The following is a 17,418-nucleotide window of genomic DNA, read 5'->3' as shown; positions in this document are numbered from 1 at the left end:
ACTCCCTTTTTTTAACAACATACTAATTACGCTAGGAACCATGTTCTACTCCAGCACTGCCCACTACAATCTAAAGTCTTTGACTTTACTTTTGAAGCTATTGCTAAATCCTATGAAAAAATCAATACAGTTCAATAGTTAAAATAAAACTTACTCAGAAAAAAACTACTCACTTTTTACTTATTTTTAAGCTATTTACACACGCACCCTGACACTGATGTACTAACTCAGCTATTTAGAGTTAATCTCGAACAGCAGTTACTCACCATCCAATCACATTGCAGCCTTCCTGTGCCGTCACTGCTCACTTTGTTTCCAAACTCCCGCGCGCCTGGACTAGACGCCGCTGCTCTCCCGGCAGGTAAGTGCTCTAGGCCGCGATCTTCGTGCTCTATTTATCAGCTACTCCCTTCGTGTTCCTCCCGTAGTTCCACTCCTCTCCCGGAAGGTAAGTAATATATCAAGGATATAGTAACAATTTCGATGTGCAAGTGAACATCGGGACATACGAATTAGGAGCAGGAGTAGGCCACTCGACCCCTGGAGCCTGCTCCTCCATTCAATACATTCGTGACTGAACTGATTACTCTACATTTCCACCTGCCCTCAATAAACTTCCACGCCCTTGCTTATCAAGAATCTATTTACCTCTGCCTTAAATACATTCAAAGTCTCTGCTTCCACTGCCTTATGAGAAAGAGAATTCCAAAGACTCAGGAACCTCTGAGAGAAAAAAAATCTCCTCATCTCTGTCTTAAATGGGCGACCCTTTTTTTTAAGCAGTGACCCCTAGTTTGAGATTTTCCCCCAAGGGAAACATCCTTTCCACATCCACCTGTCAAGACCACTCAGGATGTTATATGCTTCAAACAAGTCGCCCATTACTCTTCTAAATTCCAGCGGATACAAGCCTAGCCTGTCAAATCTTTTCTTGTAAGACAGCCCACCCAGTCAGGTATTACTCTAGTAAACCTTATCGTTACTGCATCCAATGCATTAATATCCTTCCTCAAATAAGGAAACCAATACTGTTCACAGAATTCCAGATTTGGTCTCGCTAATGCCCTGTATTGCTGAAGCATAAACTGCCTCTCTTTGTGTTCATAACGCGATAAATAATGAGACACTTTGATGATGCCAGAAGCTTCCGTCTACATCTCTCTCACACTCAAAACTGACCGGAAACCAGTTCAGATCATGTATTCCACAATGTGAAGTCAGGACCTCTATCGGTAGAATGTGTACCAGTCGCAGTAATTCGTGTGGCAAAGATAGTCCTGTACCAACAGAACACTATATCTTCAAGTCGCTGACAGTAAAGAAAAGGAAGCTGGGCCATTACCACAGACCAGTAGCATTAGGCTTGCATAGGTACTAATAAAAATATGTACTGTATAACAGAGTAGGTACCAATCCTAGACCTATCCAGCAGGATAGTGCTTCAATAATAACTGATCGGTAATATTTTGATGGTGTAGTTATTAAAGTTAATCCATACCATGAGGGCAGTGTGGTATTAATCACATCTCGTACATAGATACACTATAATTACCAATCCTAGACCAGTATCAATAGGAGAGGTAATTTTCTACTTATATACCTACACCAGGAGGAATGCAAGTATAATAATTAGTGATCTACAACAGTAGAAAAGAAAAGGTGCGAATAGATCATTATCGCTTTGAAAGTGCAGGTATTAGGCATAGCCATTTACAAGTAGAATCGTGTCAGCTCTAATTCTAAAAAAAATGTGCTATAGTTAATAAATACGCCAGCAGAGGTACTAGTCAAAGTCTTAAACCAGTTGGACAATTTTGGGTAAAATTGTCACTGCCATACATGCACAGTGTCGTCACCAGTTTCTACATATACCCATAGCGACACTGCCAGCATACACTCAACAATAAGAATCTTATCGCTTAACAACAATAACTTGCAGGAGTACATTTTTAACACATTGTCATTATTGAGTACAGGAGATATGCCATTGCCCTGGACGTCATCACTGAGTGAGTAAATTTTTCTTGAGCCCATAAATTCTTTCAAAGGGTTAATAGATGATTCGGTTCGATAGAGAAATATTAAAAGTGACCTGGAGTAAGCCGGATGGATGTATTAGACTGGCCGCCCCACGCTAATGCCCCAGATAAGCTGGGTCTAGGTGTGTGAATCGAATCACCCCTTTCTTTTAAACGAGGTTGAATTTTTGGGCCATACATGGTTAATTATGTTGGAAGGAAACACATTTCTGTGGTCAGATTTCGCATCGGTATCAGTCCTTTGCCAGGCCACACACAGATAGTTCGGGTAATAGATTCCCACGGTCATAAATAAAGAACCTTCAGTCTCGAGACACAGATCAGGTCAGTCATTGCTTTAACACTGTAAACAGTGGATGTAATAAGTCAAATTTAAGCCAGTTTGACGAGATTTCTCCTGTCTGGCTTCCGACTGTTCAGTTCAATGCGCATAAAAGCTGACAGGGAAATTTTCGTTTTTCAGTGTTCGTGTGGACTCGCTTATCGCATCCAGTGAAATTTCCACTTTTCATCAGTGATCCCCAGTAGCACTGATCTTAACTGCGCAGTCGGCTCACGCATGGGCAGTGAGGTCTAGACCCAGAGCTGTACAACTGCTCTCGGAGAACTCGTTGCAGCCGCCGTTTCTGTTTTGCCTGTAAGTAGAGCTGAGAGACGTGTGCGTGCAGGCGTTTCATATTGAATCCGTAGGAGCTTTCAAACAGCTCAGTGTGGTCGGTTATATCGGTCGTCGGTAGGAACGGGAAACAGGCCAATAGGCTTTGGAAAACTGTGTTTAACCAAATAGATGTATTGTGGCGCCCAGTGGAAATGGTCATTCGGCTATAAGGAAACATGACTCAATTGAAACAAAAAGAATGATGATCCCTTCTTTTATGCTTTTGGTTGTTGCTATATTTACGTCGTCTTTAGAGGACAGGGTACTGCGGACAACTGAAAAGTTAGTTCAAGGAGCCTGCATGCATACGATTGACCAGATGGCCTCATTCTGCCCTGTATGATTCCATAATTCCACGTTTCGATAAACTGAACAGGAAACAATTGATCCGAATCACACGTCTCCACAGAAGGAATTGGACGAATTTCCGGAATCCGTGCATTCGAAATGAAGTACATCTGTCCTCTTCTGTTATTCTGTAAGTGGGTCTCAAATATTCGCATTGACACTAAAAATCAGGATCATTCGCCACGCACCTATGAGAAACACAACGCCTAATCTGTAAGAGGGAGCGTCACAAAAAACATGAGGGAGACAAATATTTATATACTTATATCGATCGTTTCTGAAAGTCAGGCATTCAATTAAATTGCCTTAAAATGTCATTTCAATGTGTACATTTTAATCAGCGCTGAAAGCAACAGCAGAACTAAGCTTGGTTAGTCAGGGTATCAGGATCTTTCTATTCATCTGAATGGGTATCATTTTACTATTGGAGATTGCATCCCCCTTCGGCTTGCTCTAGTCTGCCTAATATGTAGCTGCTTATTGATTCTTTGCCTGCCATAACTGCTTTCAAATGTCTTATTGCTGTTTATTGGAAGGAAAAACATTTTTGTGTACATCATATCAAGTTTCAGCGCTCGTTCAGCTGCTTCTCTCTTACACACAGCTGTTACTAACTTTGGTGATCTTTATGTTTCATGGTTTCTGCAACTGGGTGTCAGTTTCGGTTCTGTGTGGCACCTCCGCCCTTCTTTTTGCATATGTGCCACAGAGGGACAACGAGGCAAAGGGAGAAACGTACAAAAACACACAGCCACACACACACAGGAGAGAGAGAGAGAGAGAGAGAGAGAAGGTGAGAGAAAGGAAGAGTGTTAAAGAGTCAGAGCGAAAGAGCAAGATAGATATACGGAGATAGTCAGAGTCAAATCGATACCACAAGAGACAGACCAAGATGATGTAAAGAGAGCAGCACAGAGCGTGATGCAGAGACAGATAGAAGGCCAGTTAGACAAATGTGATACGAAGAGAGGGAGAACGAGACAAATAGAAAGACAAAAACGTGAGGGTGAGAGAACGTCAAACAGAGGGGAGAGTGAGAGAGAGTGAGAATAAAACGGAGATGGACAGAGCGTCCGACAGTAATATGGAGAGAAACGCAGACATCCAACAAGCCAAAGAGAGAAAGAGTGACACTGAGGAAGACGGCGAGAGAGAAAGGGAGAGAAAAAGAAAGAACAAAAAACATAAGGGAGACAAATATTTATACACTTATATGTGGGTATCTGGTGAGAGGTAAATTTTAGCAGGCAGACAAATAGCGACAGAATGAGTCAGGTAAAAGGAGATAGTGAGAGACTGGCAATCGGAAAAAAAGAGTAAGATAGAAAGGGAAAGATAGCCAAACGGAGAGAGACAGTCAAACAGATACAACAAGATGTAGACCGAGACGACATATAGAAAGGTAGAGAAAGGAAAGTGAGACAGGTAGCAAGAATATTATGGAAATATCCGAGCACTTTGTAAAACCATAAATGTATTCAAGAAGGGAAAGAGGCAGTAAGCAGGCAATGATAGGCCACTTAGTCTAAAATGTGCCATTGGTAAAATGCTGGAATCCATTTTTAAGGGAGTAGGAGCAGGACATTTTGAAAATTATAATGTAGTCAAACAGAGTAGACCAGATTTCCTGAAAGGAAAAACCTATTTGACAAACTTGCTAGAGTTCTTTGAGGATGTTGCTGGCAGGGTTCATGAAGGGGATCCAGCAAATATAGAGTATTTCGATTCACAAAATGCATTCGATAAGGTACCACATAGTTACGTAGATAAGATACGATTGAACCTCACGGTGTTGAGGATAATATATCAGCATGGATAGAGGTTTGACGACCTAACAGGAAACAGGGTCTGGAAAGCTGGGCCGTGTTCAGGTTAATAAACTGTAAATAGTGGATGCCACAGCGATCAGAGATGGACCCCCAACCATTTAAAATCCATATTAATGACTTTGATGAAGGGACAGGGTGTATTGTAGCCAAATTTTCTGACAAGGCAAAGATAAGTCGCCAAAGCAAGCTGTGAAGAGACAAAACAAGACTGCAAAAGGGATATTAATAAGTTTAGTAACTTTCAAAAACATGGCAGTGTAATGTGGGGAAATCTATGGTTATCCACCTCAGTAAGAAAAGCATTAACGCAAAACTAATTGGAGCGGGGCAATACTATTCTGTGGTACAGAGGGTGCTTAAAACTCTCCATTTAATGACATTTTCTCCAGACTATTTTGAAGTGACACACAAACTATTTCTAAAACATTATTGGACTGCAAATATGGCTTCTTTTAGAGGCTTGTATATGAAACACAGAAAGTTAGCATATAGGTACAGGAAGTAATTAGGAAAGCAAATTTAATGTTGTCCTTTATTGCAAGCGGTTGGAGTACAAATGTTGGGATGTCTTACTACAGTTGTACAGGGCGTGGTTGAGAGAACACCTAAAGTATTGCGTCAAGGTTTGGTCACTGTATTTAACGAAGAATGTTCATACATTGGAAGTCTTTAAGAGAAGGCTCAATTGGTTGATTCCTGGGATAAAAAGTTGTCTTATGAGGAAATATTGAGCAGCTTGGGCCTATACTTATTGGAGTTTGACAGAATGCAAGGAGATCTTGCTGATACTTGTAGAATTCTGTGGAGACTTGACAGGGTCGCCTGCTGAGACGATTTTTCTGTTCGTGGGGAAATCAACAACATGGGGGCCTATGTTAAGAATAAGGGCTCGTCCATTTAAGAAGGTCATGAATCTTTATAATTCTGTACCCAATAAATTCTGGTGTCAGGAAGAAAATACAAATCAACATTCTATTGCAACTTAATTTCTAATTTCACACTTGCCAGTAACTGCTACCTTTTATGAGTTAAGGAGGCTGAAAATAAACTATTTGCAATAATTTAATTTGGTTTACATTAACTGCATGAGTTTGTTTTTAAGTAGGGAAATGTATAGTCGGACAACATGAATAGAATTTCAGCTGCAGTTTACTCGAATTATATGGAGTATAATAATATATGTAAGTAGCTCTATATGATAAAAACTAATTTAAGCTCCCTTCCTTTGCCATGCCCAGGTCAGTGCAATGTAGTCCTTCTCTGCATTTGACCACATATTTCAGAAAGAGTCACTAAACATAGATTTTTACATCTCTAATTTAAACGTAACATGATCTATTTTAATAATGTCATAAAAAATGTGTGATAATGTTCACCACAGATAATTCCATAACTCAGTGTGGCAGATCTTAAATGACGCTAGGTTGTGCTTAATGTAAGTAAATATTCATTTGGAGGAGATCTCATTGCAATGAGTTGAAAAGGTATCTGGCTCAGGTGGATTGGAATGAGAGATTGGCACTTCAGACAGTAAGTGAGCAATGTGAGGTCTTCAAAGAGGAAGTACTTTTGGTACAGACCACACACTTATCCACGAGCGCTCAACAGATTATTAAAGATCGAGCCTACAGCGAAACAGAAAAAAATTGGCGTCTAATTTGAAATGCCCAGGTTATTATACCACTGAGAACCACCATGAATATAGATAATATAGAAGAGAAGCAAAAGATGAAATAAGAGGGGAACAGAAAGTATATGATTGGATCAGTAGTCAACTGAGCAAGCAACCCTAAATATCTTTATAACATATAAATAGAAAAAGACACATCAAATTAACAGTAGAACTGTTTCGGGACCAAAAGGGGGAATTTCTTTTGTGGAGGCAGAAGGCATACATGAGGTATTAAATTGGCACTTTACATCAGCCTGCACTAATGAACAGAATGATGGCAACATCACAGTTAAAAAAGGGGTATGATGGAAATTGGAAAGGATAAAAGTAAAGAGGTGGCACTTGAGCTATAGCCAGCATTCAATGTATAACATAGCCTTGTCCATATGTATTGCACCCATGTTTCTGAGGAATTTATGGAGGAATTCACAGAAGTTTTGGTCACAATTTGCAATCCTTCTTAGATATGAAATAGATGGCAGAGTACTGGACCATTGTAAATATTATACCACAGTTTAAAACTGGGAGAAACTTCAAATACGGGACAGCCATCCTGGGGTCGGTAGTAGGAAGACATTTAGACACCATAATCCAAGGCAAACAGAATAATTGTCCGTTAGAAAATTTATGGATTAATAAATGACAACCAGCACAGATACTTTGAAGGCAAATCGTGATTCACTAATATGACTGAATTTGATGATGAAGTATAGTAGAGTAGAGGAGAGTTTTGCAGAGTTTTGAAGTGGGCAGAGGGTTTGATGCTGTGGACATTCAAAGGGAGATTGATAAATCACCAATATTAGACTTGTCAACAACATTGAAGTCCATGGGATTCAAGTGGCAGAGGCAGACTGGACGCGAAATTGTCTGAGAGAGAGAAAGCAGTGAGTTGTCGGTTAAGGGCTTGAAGGAATTACACAATGAATTCCCAGGATTGGTATTGCACCACTGCTTTTTTGATCTACACATTTTTTGCCAGGGCATGCCTATAGAGGGCACAATTTTAAAGTCTTAAGATTACATGAAACTCTGATATTTAGTGATCAGTAAGGAAGTTCACAGCAGATATCGCGAGGTAGGAACAGAGTGATGAAATGGTCAGACACATGGTAGATGAAATTTAATTCGGAGACATATGACATGGTGTCTTGGGGAGAATGGCAGGGCCAACGTTATCGAAATTGTATAATTTCAAAGGGAGTGCAGGAACCAAGAGATCTGGAAGTATACTGGCACATATCATTGAAGGTGGTAGGGCAAGTTGAGGATTTTCTTTTCTAACAAAACACGAAATCGCACACCGGATCCTTGGTTTTATGAACAGAACAACACAATACAAAAACAGGAAGCTGTATTAATGCTTCATACCTTTATACACAGCTGAGGTATTGTGGCCAAATCTGAGAACAACAATTTATGAAACGTGACAAGGCCAAAAGGCGTGCAGGGGAGATTTATGGAGTGAAAGTAGGGTTGTGGAATTCACTATGTGTTCAGTCTGGAGAATCTGGACTTTTTCCTCCTTGGAGCATATACGGTTAAGGGGAGAGTTAATGGGGTTTTTCGACATCATGAGAAAACATGGGTTAAGTAAGAGGAAATAGTTTCTATTCCCATAAAGGCTCGTACAGAGATGAGACAGAACTAATGAAATTGTAGAAGAACCAAACATTCATCGAGCTACAGGGTCATTGCAGCACAAAAGGAGGCCATTCGTCCTATGAAGTCCATGCAAACTCTCTCTGGAGCAACACAGTTACTCCCATTCTGCCGCTATAACCCCGTAAACATGCAAGTTTATTTCCTTCAAGTGCCGATCTAACTTCCTTTCATTATCATTCATCGTCTTCACAACCACTATCTTTGAAGACAGCGAGTTCCAGCTCAATCCCAATCACTGCAAAATAAAAAAAAAATCTTCCTCATAGTCACCCTGCATCTCTTGCCCAGAACCATAAGTCTGTCTACCCAGGCCTTGTATGATTAGCTAATAGGAAAAACTTGACTTTATCTACCTTATCCAAACATGACATAATCTTGTATTCCTCTGTCAAAACTATTCTTAATCACATCTGCTTCAAAGAGATCAGCCCCAGCTTCTCCAACCTAACTTTGTAGCTAAACTCTCTTACCACTGGAACCATTCTGGCAAATCTTTTCCACACCCTCTCAAGAACCCATCCAATCTCCAATAATGAGGTGACCAGAACTGGATGTAATACTCCAGTTGTTGCCTAACTAGATCTTCATAAAGGTTCAGCATAACTTCCCCGCTTTTGAATGCAATGCCTTCTTTTATGAAGTCCAAGATCCCATATGCTCCGTTAACCACTCTCTCAATATGTCCTGCCTCCTTCAAAGATCAATGCACAAGAAGCCGCAGGTCCCTCTGTTCCAACAGAGTCATTAGAACTGTGCCATTAGGTCTATATTGACTCCTCCTATTCCTCCTTCCAAAGTGCATTACCTTACATATGTTTGCATAGCATTCCATCAGCCATTTGTCTGACTATTTTTCTAGCCTATCTATATCCTGTTGCAGTCGATTTGTACCGCCCTAAGTGTTTGGCACAGCTGCAAGTTTAATATTGTTAGCAACCTTTGATATCTTGCTTTGTATTGCAATATCAAACTCATTTATATATGTCAAAAAGCAGTAATCCTAGCACTGATCCTTTGGGGAACACGATCTTCCAGCCTGAAAAACCACCATTTACCATGACTCGCCGTTCTGTGTCATTAAGCCCTTTTCTATCCAAGTAGTCTGTATCTGCCCTATTCTCAAAACCTCAGTTTTGTTAACCAGCTTTTTATGTGGTATTTGGTCAAACACTTTCTTAAAATCCACATAAACAGCTTCCATTGCATTCCCTCATTCCGACAAAGTGCAGTAAAAATCTGGAACACTCTCATCCACAAAGGATTTGATGCGAGGTAACTTGTGAACTTCAAAGAAGAGATTGCTAGGTTTTCTTTTCTCAGGCAAATGTATTATAGGTTATGGAACCATGGCTGGTGATGGAGTGAACATACAAGTAAGCCATATTTACTGAATGGAGGAACAGGTTTCAGGGACTCACAACAAACTGATATATGCAGAAACCAAATTAGTCCATTCAACCTGCCCTGCCCATCAAATTAACCATGGATGAATTGCAACTTCACTTCCTCTACCAACCTTGGACCTTTAAACCGGAATCCTCTTCAACGGGAAAACATCTATCAATCTTGTTTTGACATTTACATTTTATCTGTTATCAATTGTGTTGTCGGGGAGCGCCTTCTCGATTTTCAATACGCTTTTTTTGTTGAAGTATTTTCCAATATCACCCTTGAACGAATTAGTTCTCAGTTTGAAGTTAGGCCCCGTTTTCTGGACTTCGCCGCCAAATTAATTAGTTTATTTCATCTACCCTGTCAATTTTTCAATCATATTAATCACTTCAGTTCAATCACCCCTCCATCTTGTATAGTCAGGGGAAACAAGCTCTGTCAACCCAACCTCTCCTCATATATGAAGCATTTCATACCTGGTAACTATATGCGATCTACGGGCTGCACCCTCCTAAATGCCAATATACCTTTCCTGGTGTGAAAAAAGAACAATGCTGTTGATCATGGAAATTTGAAATGAAAACAGAATATCCTGGAAATACTCAGCAAGTCAGGCAGCATCTGTGGAGGGTCAGCAAAGTTTGCATTTCCTGAGGTATTGGGACCAGAACTGCGTGCAATATTTCAGATGGTGTCCAACCATAGTTGTTTGTTTATGTTTAGTGATGCAGCACTGAAACAGGCCCTTCGGCACACAGAGTCCGGGCCGACCATCAACCACCCATTTATACTAATCCTGCACTAATCCCACATTCCTACCACATCCGCACCTATCCCTGTCACCTACCTATACGAGGGGCAATTTATAATGGCCAATTTACCTCCCAACCTGCAAGTCTTTTGGCTTGCGGGAGGAAACCGGAGCACCCGGAGGAAATCCACGCAGACACAGGGAGAACTTACAAACTCCACACAGGCAGCACCCAGAATCGAACACAGATCGCTGGAGCTGTGAGGCTGCAGTGCTAACCACTGCGTCACTGTGCCGCCCATTATGTTTTGTACATCGGCAACGTAACTTCTCCGCCTTATATTCCTGTCGTAGACCATGGAATCAGAGAAAAGTTACGGGAAAGTGGAGGCCATTCAGCCCATTATGTCTGAACTGGCTGAAAAATCTTGCCATCCACACTAGTCCCACCTTCCAGCACGTAGTCCGTAGCTTTTCAAGTTACAGCCCTTCAGGAGCATGTACAGGTATCTTTTAAACCAGTTGTTGGTTTCTGCCTGCACCACCAAACCGTGCAGTGAATTCCAGACACCCACCAGCCTCTGGCCGAAAACGCTTTTCCTCATGTCCCCTCTAATCCTTCCACTAATCAACTTAAGTCTGTGCCCCCTGGTAATTGGCCCCTCTGCTAGTGGAAACACGTCCCTCCTGTCTGTTCTACCCCGGCCCCTCATAATTTTGTACACTTTAATTATGTCACCCCTCAACCTCCTCTGTTCATAGGTAAACGCCCCGAGTTGATCCAATGTCTCCTCATAGCTGCAGTTTTCAAGCCCTGGCAACATTCTTTTAAATCTCCTTTGTTCATTCTCCAGACCAATTATGTCTTCTTATAAGATCTGTACGCACTACTCAAGCTGTGACCTAACCAGCGTTTTATACAGTTCCAGCACTGCATCCCTGCTTTTGTCCTCTTGAGACAATTGCCAACATTTCAAACGGTCTTTTCAATTATTTCCCCCCTGTCTAAAATCACTAAAAGCGAGGGATTTCTGTACTTGGACGCCGCAGTCTCTCTCCCCATAGTGTTCCCCCGGCGCCAGTATCAATTCAAGTTGGGTTTCAATGTTGTTCTTTGGCGTACCATCATTGCAATGAATCGTGTACCCGTTATTGATGCCGCTTAATTTAATATTGGAAAACAAGTCACCAAGATCAGTTTTACGCTGGCTGCAGATCTTTGGTTCAGTAAACACTTCTAATAGTAGAATAAAGACATTCATCGGTTCTATTCCTTGGGCACGTTTGTATGCTGACAACATTCATTGCACTTCAGGAAGCAAAAGATGGTTCTGTTCTGCTTGATGGTAGAGGTAATAGCATTGGTAGAAAGGTGTGTTTGTAATCAGGCTGTTGTCTGTATTTAGATGCTGTAGACAACTTAAGACAAAGTTGAAGATGTTTGCATTTTATCAAGAAAATGTGACTGTATATTTTCTTTTGCAGTGCAAAGTACTCATCACGTGACCACACACGGTATGTTGTCATCGTCAAATGTTTCTTTGTGATAATCATTCAGTGTCTTTGAATAAGCATGGTTGAACTTCGATATTGGTGGTAATGGGAGGCTGGCGGTTTCACATCCCCTGCATGTTAATACGTCCAATATGTTATTGACTTCCGTTGGCTTAAATGACGTGAATATGGTTGGTGAAGGGGAATTTGTGCATAACTGGAGACCCCGCCTAAGGTGAACTTCACCTCATTGTTTATAGTGTACAATTACAGAACAACAGAAATGAATTAAACCAACACATTTTCTATTTGATTTCATTGGGAATTAAAATCAGGTGGTGTTGATGTCGGTTGGCTGAGAGGGAATCCACTTTTAAACACAAGCAGCAAGTTGAAATTCTACCCTAATACATGAAAGCCAAAGCAACAGTGGATGGAGTATAAGCAAGAAAGGAGCAACAGTCTTAATCCAACCAATTAGCTTGCTGTGCCTTGCAAATGACCATGCAAATAATGGTCTACATAAACTTTCAAGTGCATTGCGGTACACCCTTAAGGCAGGGAAAGAGCGGGTGCCACTTTGATACCGGGGTCTGATTTGATATTTAAAAAATATCAAGCTCCGGCTGCGGCTTCCCTGATTAAGGCCAGCCTAATAGCAAGCTCCTGACAGGCAATATGTTACCTCCAGTGAGGTTTGTGAACATAGAGGGGGAGAATCCGGTGTCGCAGAGGCTCTGGCTATTTTTCCGTGATCCCAGGTTCACTACTGCTGCTTCCAGTCCCATTAGTTTAATGGAAACCTTATTTTGGGGTGTCTTCTATGTGGTGCAATGGGAATCGGGTCATATTTTCGCTTAAGTGTATGCTGTGCATTGCATTGAGGGAAGCGGTGACCCTAGTGGTCATATTACTGGGCTAATAATATCGAGACCCATGCTCCTGCTGTGGAGGCATGGGTTCAAATCCCACCACGGCAGGAGATAAAGTTTGATTTGAATTACTCTGCGAATTTAAAAGAAAGAGCGAATCTAATGGTAATCATGAAACCATTGCGGATTTTTGTAAAACCCATTTAGTTCATTAATGTCCTGCCTTATAGAAGAAAATCTGCTGTCCATATCTAGTCTGGTCTACATGTGGCTCCAGGCCCACAACAATGTGTTTAACTCTTAAAATTTCCTAGCAAACAACTTAATGGATCGGTAGTAAATGCTGGCCGAGCCAGTGACCCCACATCCCCGAAAACAAATAAAAAAAACTCACACCTGAAGCTGGCCGCTCGTAGGCCCTGCTAATAATGGAAGCAGGCATAACATCCAGTTCAGAGGGTTAAGTGGTGCCGCTACGCGATTCATTGAGTTAAAACTAGCCCATAAATCGACAGATCCATCAGTGGACATCGCGTAGCTTAGACCTCATTGGCGGAGCAAATTGGACAGCTTCAAAAGATTCGGCACAGGCACCTTTGCTGTACGATTCTACATATACTCGACTATGCATGCCTGGCTCCAGGTGTCCAAAGGCGCTAATTAATGGAAAGGATTTAAAGGCTGTTCGTAAAGAGGCTCAGGACTGCTTTAAAACCAAATGAGACTAATTTTAAACTCTATTGCTTGTTGAAATATGGAGAATTTCAAGTTGTCAATTTGTTTTATGTGTTGCTTGTTTTCTTAAATTTAAATGGATCGAAATTCAGGCAGATTGCATAATTGGAGCCCGGTGCTTTGCCGCCCATTCAGCCGCTAATGGTAAAAGTGGAAATTATCGCCAGTGCATCTGGTTAGTCCTATCCTGGGATGGAGAGTATTTGGAAGGGCAACTGAAGGCCTGAAGTATAGATTTAGGTCATCATCATCTATTTCATTATCAATAAATATGGGCTTGGACTTTGCAGGGGCGCGGTGTGGTTGATGACGTGTGGTTGATGACGATCTACCCGCAGTACGCCTCTGAAACTGATCACAACTTCAGTCTTTTAGGCATGCACAGATTGGCACGCAAATCTCGAAATTCCCGTTTGGCACTCATTGCAGACTGCGTTGTGGACCCTCCTCCTGCCACCGCCCCCACCCCCAGCGCCAGAACTCATGAAGTCAGCAAGAACGCCAACTTTCCCGCCCCCTCGTTGGTTTTGAAAACAACATTAAACGTGTTATCTTGTTCAATCATGTGCAAATTGGTTTTGAAAAACGGTGTGATGAATAAAATTTGATCCACCACAGAATTTCCCCTGAAAAAAAGTAGTTTTATGTTCCTGGACTGCTTTTAAATGTTTAGTTAATATATTGCTGAAGGTTCTCTTATCATATATTTCTACTTGAGGAAAAGTTTTCCCAGGACGCTTCAGCTTTTACCTTTGCCCCACGATTATTTTTATTATTCATTCATGGGCTGTGGGCGTCGCTGACTAAGCCAGCATTTATTGCCCATCCCTAGTACCCCTGGAGAAGGTGGTGGTGAGCTGCCTTCTTGAACCACTGCAGTCCATGTGAGTCGTTAATGACCTAGTCATTAATTTGCTCTCAATAAGTTTTAAAAGTGATTTAAGTTTACTGCTTTTTTGAATCCGGTTTGTCCATGAAAATCATGTAAAGTGATTGGTTGCCTTATGATCTCACTTCAACTGAATTGGAGGAAATTTCCAGGAAAGTGCGCTCAACTCCGTGGCAGTACTATTGCAGGGCGATGGAGCTTTTTTGAAAATTCATTCATGGGATGTGGGCATTTATTGCCCATCCCTAATTACCCTTGAGAAGGTGGTGGGGAGTTGCCTTTTTGAACCGCTGCAGTCCATTTGGGGTAGGTATACCCACACTGCTGTTAGGAAGGGAGTTCCAAGATTCTGACCCAGCGACAGTGAAGGAGTGGCGATATAGTTCCAGGTCAGGATGGTGTGTGACTTGGATGGGAATTTACAGGTGGTGGTGTTCCCATGTATTTGCTGCCCTTGTCCTTCTAGTCGGTAAAGGTCGCGTGTTTCTAAGGTGCTGTCGAAGGAGCCTTGATGCATTGCTGCAGTGCATCTTGTAGATGATACACACTGCTTCTACTGTGCGTCGGTGGTGGAGCGAGTGAATGTTTGTAGACGGTGTGACGATCAAGCGGGCTGCCTTGTCCTGGATGGTGTCGAGCTTCGTGAGTGTTGTTGGAGCTGTATCCATGCAGGCAAGTGGAGAGTATTCCATAACACTCCTGACTTGTGCCTTGTAGATGGTGGACAGGCTTTGGGGAGTCAGGAGGTGTGTTACTCGCCTCAGGGTTCCTAGCCTCTGACCTGCTCTTGTAGCCACGGTATTTATATGGCTATTCCAGTTCAGCTTCTGGTCAATGGTAACCCCTAGGATGTTGATAGTGGGGATTCAGCGATGGTAACGCCGTTGAATGTCAAGGGGAGATGGTTAGAATCTCTCTTGATGGAGATGTTCATTGCCTGGCACTTGTGTGGCACGAATGTTACTTGCCACCTATCAGCCCAAACCTGGATATTGTCCAGGTCTTGCTGCATTTCTACATGGACTGCTTCCGTATCTGAGGAGACACGAATGGTGCATTGTGCAAACATCAGCGAACATCCCCTCTTCTGACCTTATGATTGAAGGAAGGTCATTGATGAAGCAGCTGAAGATTGTCGGGCCGAGGACACTATCCTGAGGAACTCCTACAGTGATGTCCTGGAGCTCAGATGATTGACCTCCAACAACCACAACCATCTTCCTTTGCGCTAGATATGCCTCCAGCCAGTGTAGGGTTTTCCCGCTGATTCCCATTGATCTCAGTTTTGCTAGGGCTCCTTGATGCCATGCTCGGTCAAATGCTCCCTTGATGTCAAGGGCAGTCACTCTCACCTCACCTCTTGAGTTCAGCCCTTTTGTCCATGTTTGAACCACGGCTGTAATGAGGTCAGGTGCTGGAGTGGCCCTGGCGGAGCCCAAACTGAGCGTCACTGAGCAGGTTATTGCTAAACCAGTGCCATTTGATGGCACTGTTGATCACACCTTCCATCACTTTACTGATGATTGAGAGTAGGCTGATGGGGCAGCAATTGGCAGGGTTTGACTTGTCCTGCTTTTTGTGTACAGGACATACCTGGGCAATTTCCCGCATTGCAGGGTAGATGCCAGTGTTGTAGCTGTACTGGAACAGCTTGGCTAGGGGCGCGGCAATTTCTGGAGCACAGGTCTTCAGTACTATTGCCGGAATCTTGTCAAAGCGCATAGCTTTTGCAGTATCCAGTGCCTTCAGTCGTTTCTTGATATCACGTGGAGTGAATCGAATTGGCTGAAGTCTGGCATCTGTGATGCTGGTGATTTCAGGACGAGGCCGAGATGGATCATCAACTCGGCACTTCTGGCTGAAGATTGTTGCAAATGCTTCAGCCTTATCTTTCGCACTGATGTGCTGGGCACCCCCATCATTGAGGATGGGGATATTTGTGGAGCCACCTCCTCCAGTTATTTGTTTAATTGTCCACCACCATTCACGGCTGGATGTGGCAGGACTGCAGAGCTTAGATCTGATCCGTTGGTTATCGGATCGCGTAGCTCTGGCTATCACATGCTGCTTACGCAGTTTGGCATGCAAGTAGTCCTGGGTTGTTGCTTCGCCAGGTTGACACCTCATTTTGAAGTATGCCTGGTGCTGCTCCTGGCATGCCCTCCTGTACTCTTCATTGAACCAGGGTTGGTCTCCTGGCTTGATGGTAATGGTAGAGTAGGGGATATGCCGGGCCATGAGCTTACAGATTGTGGATGAGTAATATTCTGCTGCTGCTGATGGCCCACAGTGCCTCATGTATGCCCAGTTTCGCATTGCTTGATCTGTTCGAAATCTATCCCATTTAGCACGGTGATGGTGCCACACAACACGATGGACGGTATCTTCAATGTGAAGGCGGGTCTTCGTCTCCACAAGTACTGTGTGGTGGTCACTCCTACCAATACTGTCATGGACAGAAGCATCTGCGGCAGGCAGATTGGTGAGGACGAGGTCAAGTATGTTTTCCCCTCGTGTTGGTTCCCCCACCACCTGCCGCAGACCCAGTCTAACAGCTATGTCCTTTAAGACTCGGCCAGCTCCGTCAGTAGTGGTGTTACCGAGCCACTCTTGGTGATGGACATTGAAGTCCCCCACCCAGAGTACATCTTGTGCCCTTGCCACCTTCTGTGCTTCCTCCAAGTGGTGTTTAACATGGAGGAGTACTGAATCATCAGCTGAGGGAGGGCAGCAGATAGTAATCATTAGGAGGTTACCTTGCCCAAGTTTGACCTGATGTCATGAGACTTCATGGGGTCCGGAGTCGATGTTGAGGACTCCCAGGGAAACTCCATCCCTACCGTATACCACTGTGCCACCACCTCTGGTGGGTCTGTCCTGCCGGTGGGACAGGACATATCCGGGGATGGTGGTGGCAGTGTCTGGGACATTGTCTGTAAGGTATGATTCCGTGAGTATGACTATGTCAGGCTGTTGCTTGACTAGTCTGTGGGACAGCTCTCCAAACTTTGGCACAAGCCCCCAGATGTTAGTAAGGAGGACTTTGTCGGGTCGAGAGGGCTGGGTTTGCCGTT

At 42.9% G+C, this 17,418-nt stretch overlaps 1 protein-coding gene across 7 annotated transcripts in view; it reads left to right on the top strand.

Annotated features, from left to right (window-relative positions):
- The first annotated feature begins 317 nt into the window (after positions 1–317).
- Positions 318–17,418, top strand: part of LOC137356222 (Fc receptor-like protein 3) — a 52,971-nt gene continuing 35,870 nt past the window's right edge. For all 7 annotated transcript variants that reach the window (XR_010971026.1, XR_010971027.1, XM_068022086.1 and 4 more), the window contains exons 1-3: positions 318–361; positions 2,503–3,175; positions 11,840–11,869. Coding sequence is in view for 5 of the 7 variants with exons in the window: in XM_068022086.1 (XP_067878187.1) it covers positions 3,145–3,175; positions 11,840–11,869 (61 nt within the window). In the remaining 2 variants the exon portion in view is untranslated. The remainder of the gene's footprint in view (positions 362–2,502; positions 3,176–11,839; positions 11,870–17,418) is intronic.

Source organism: Heterodontus francisci, chromosome 45, assembly GCF_036365525.1.
Source record: "Heterodontus francisci isolate sHetFra1 chromosome 45, sHetFra1.hap1, whole genome shotgun sequence".
Classification (NCBI taxonomy): domain Eukaryota; kingdom Metazoa; phylum Chordata; class Chondrichthyes; order Heterodontiformes; family Heterodontidae; genus Heterodontus; species Heterodontus francisci.
Note: the sequence above shows the minus strand (reverse complement) of the source record. Positions and strands in the feature narration are given on the sequence as shown.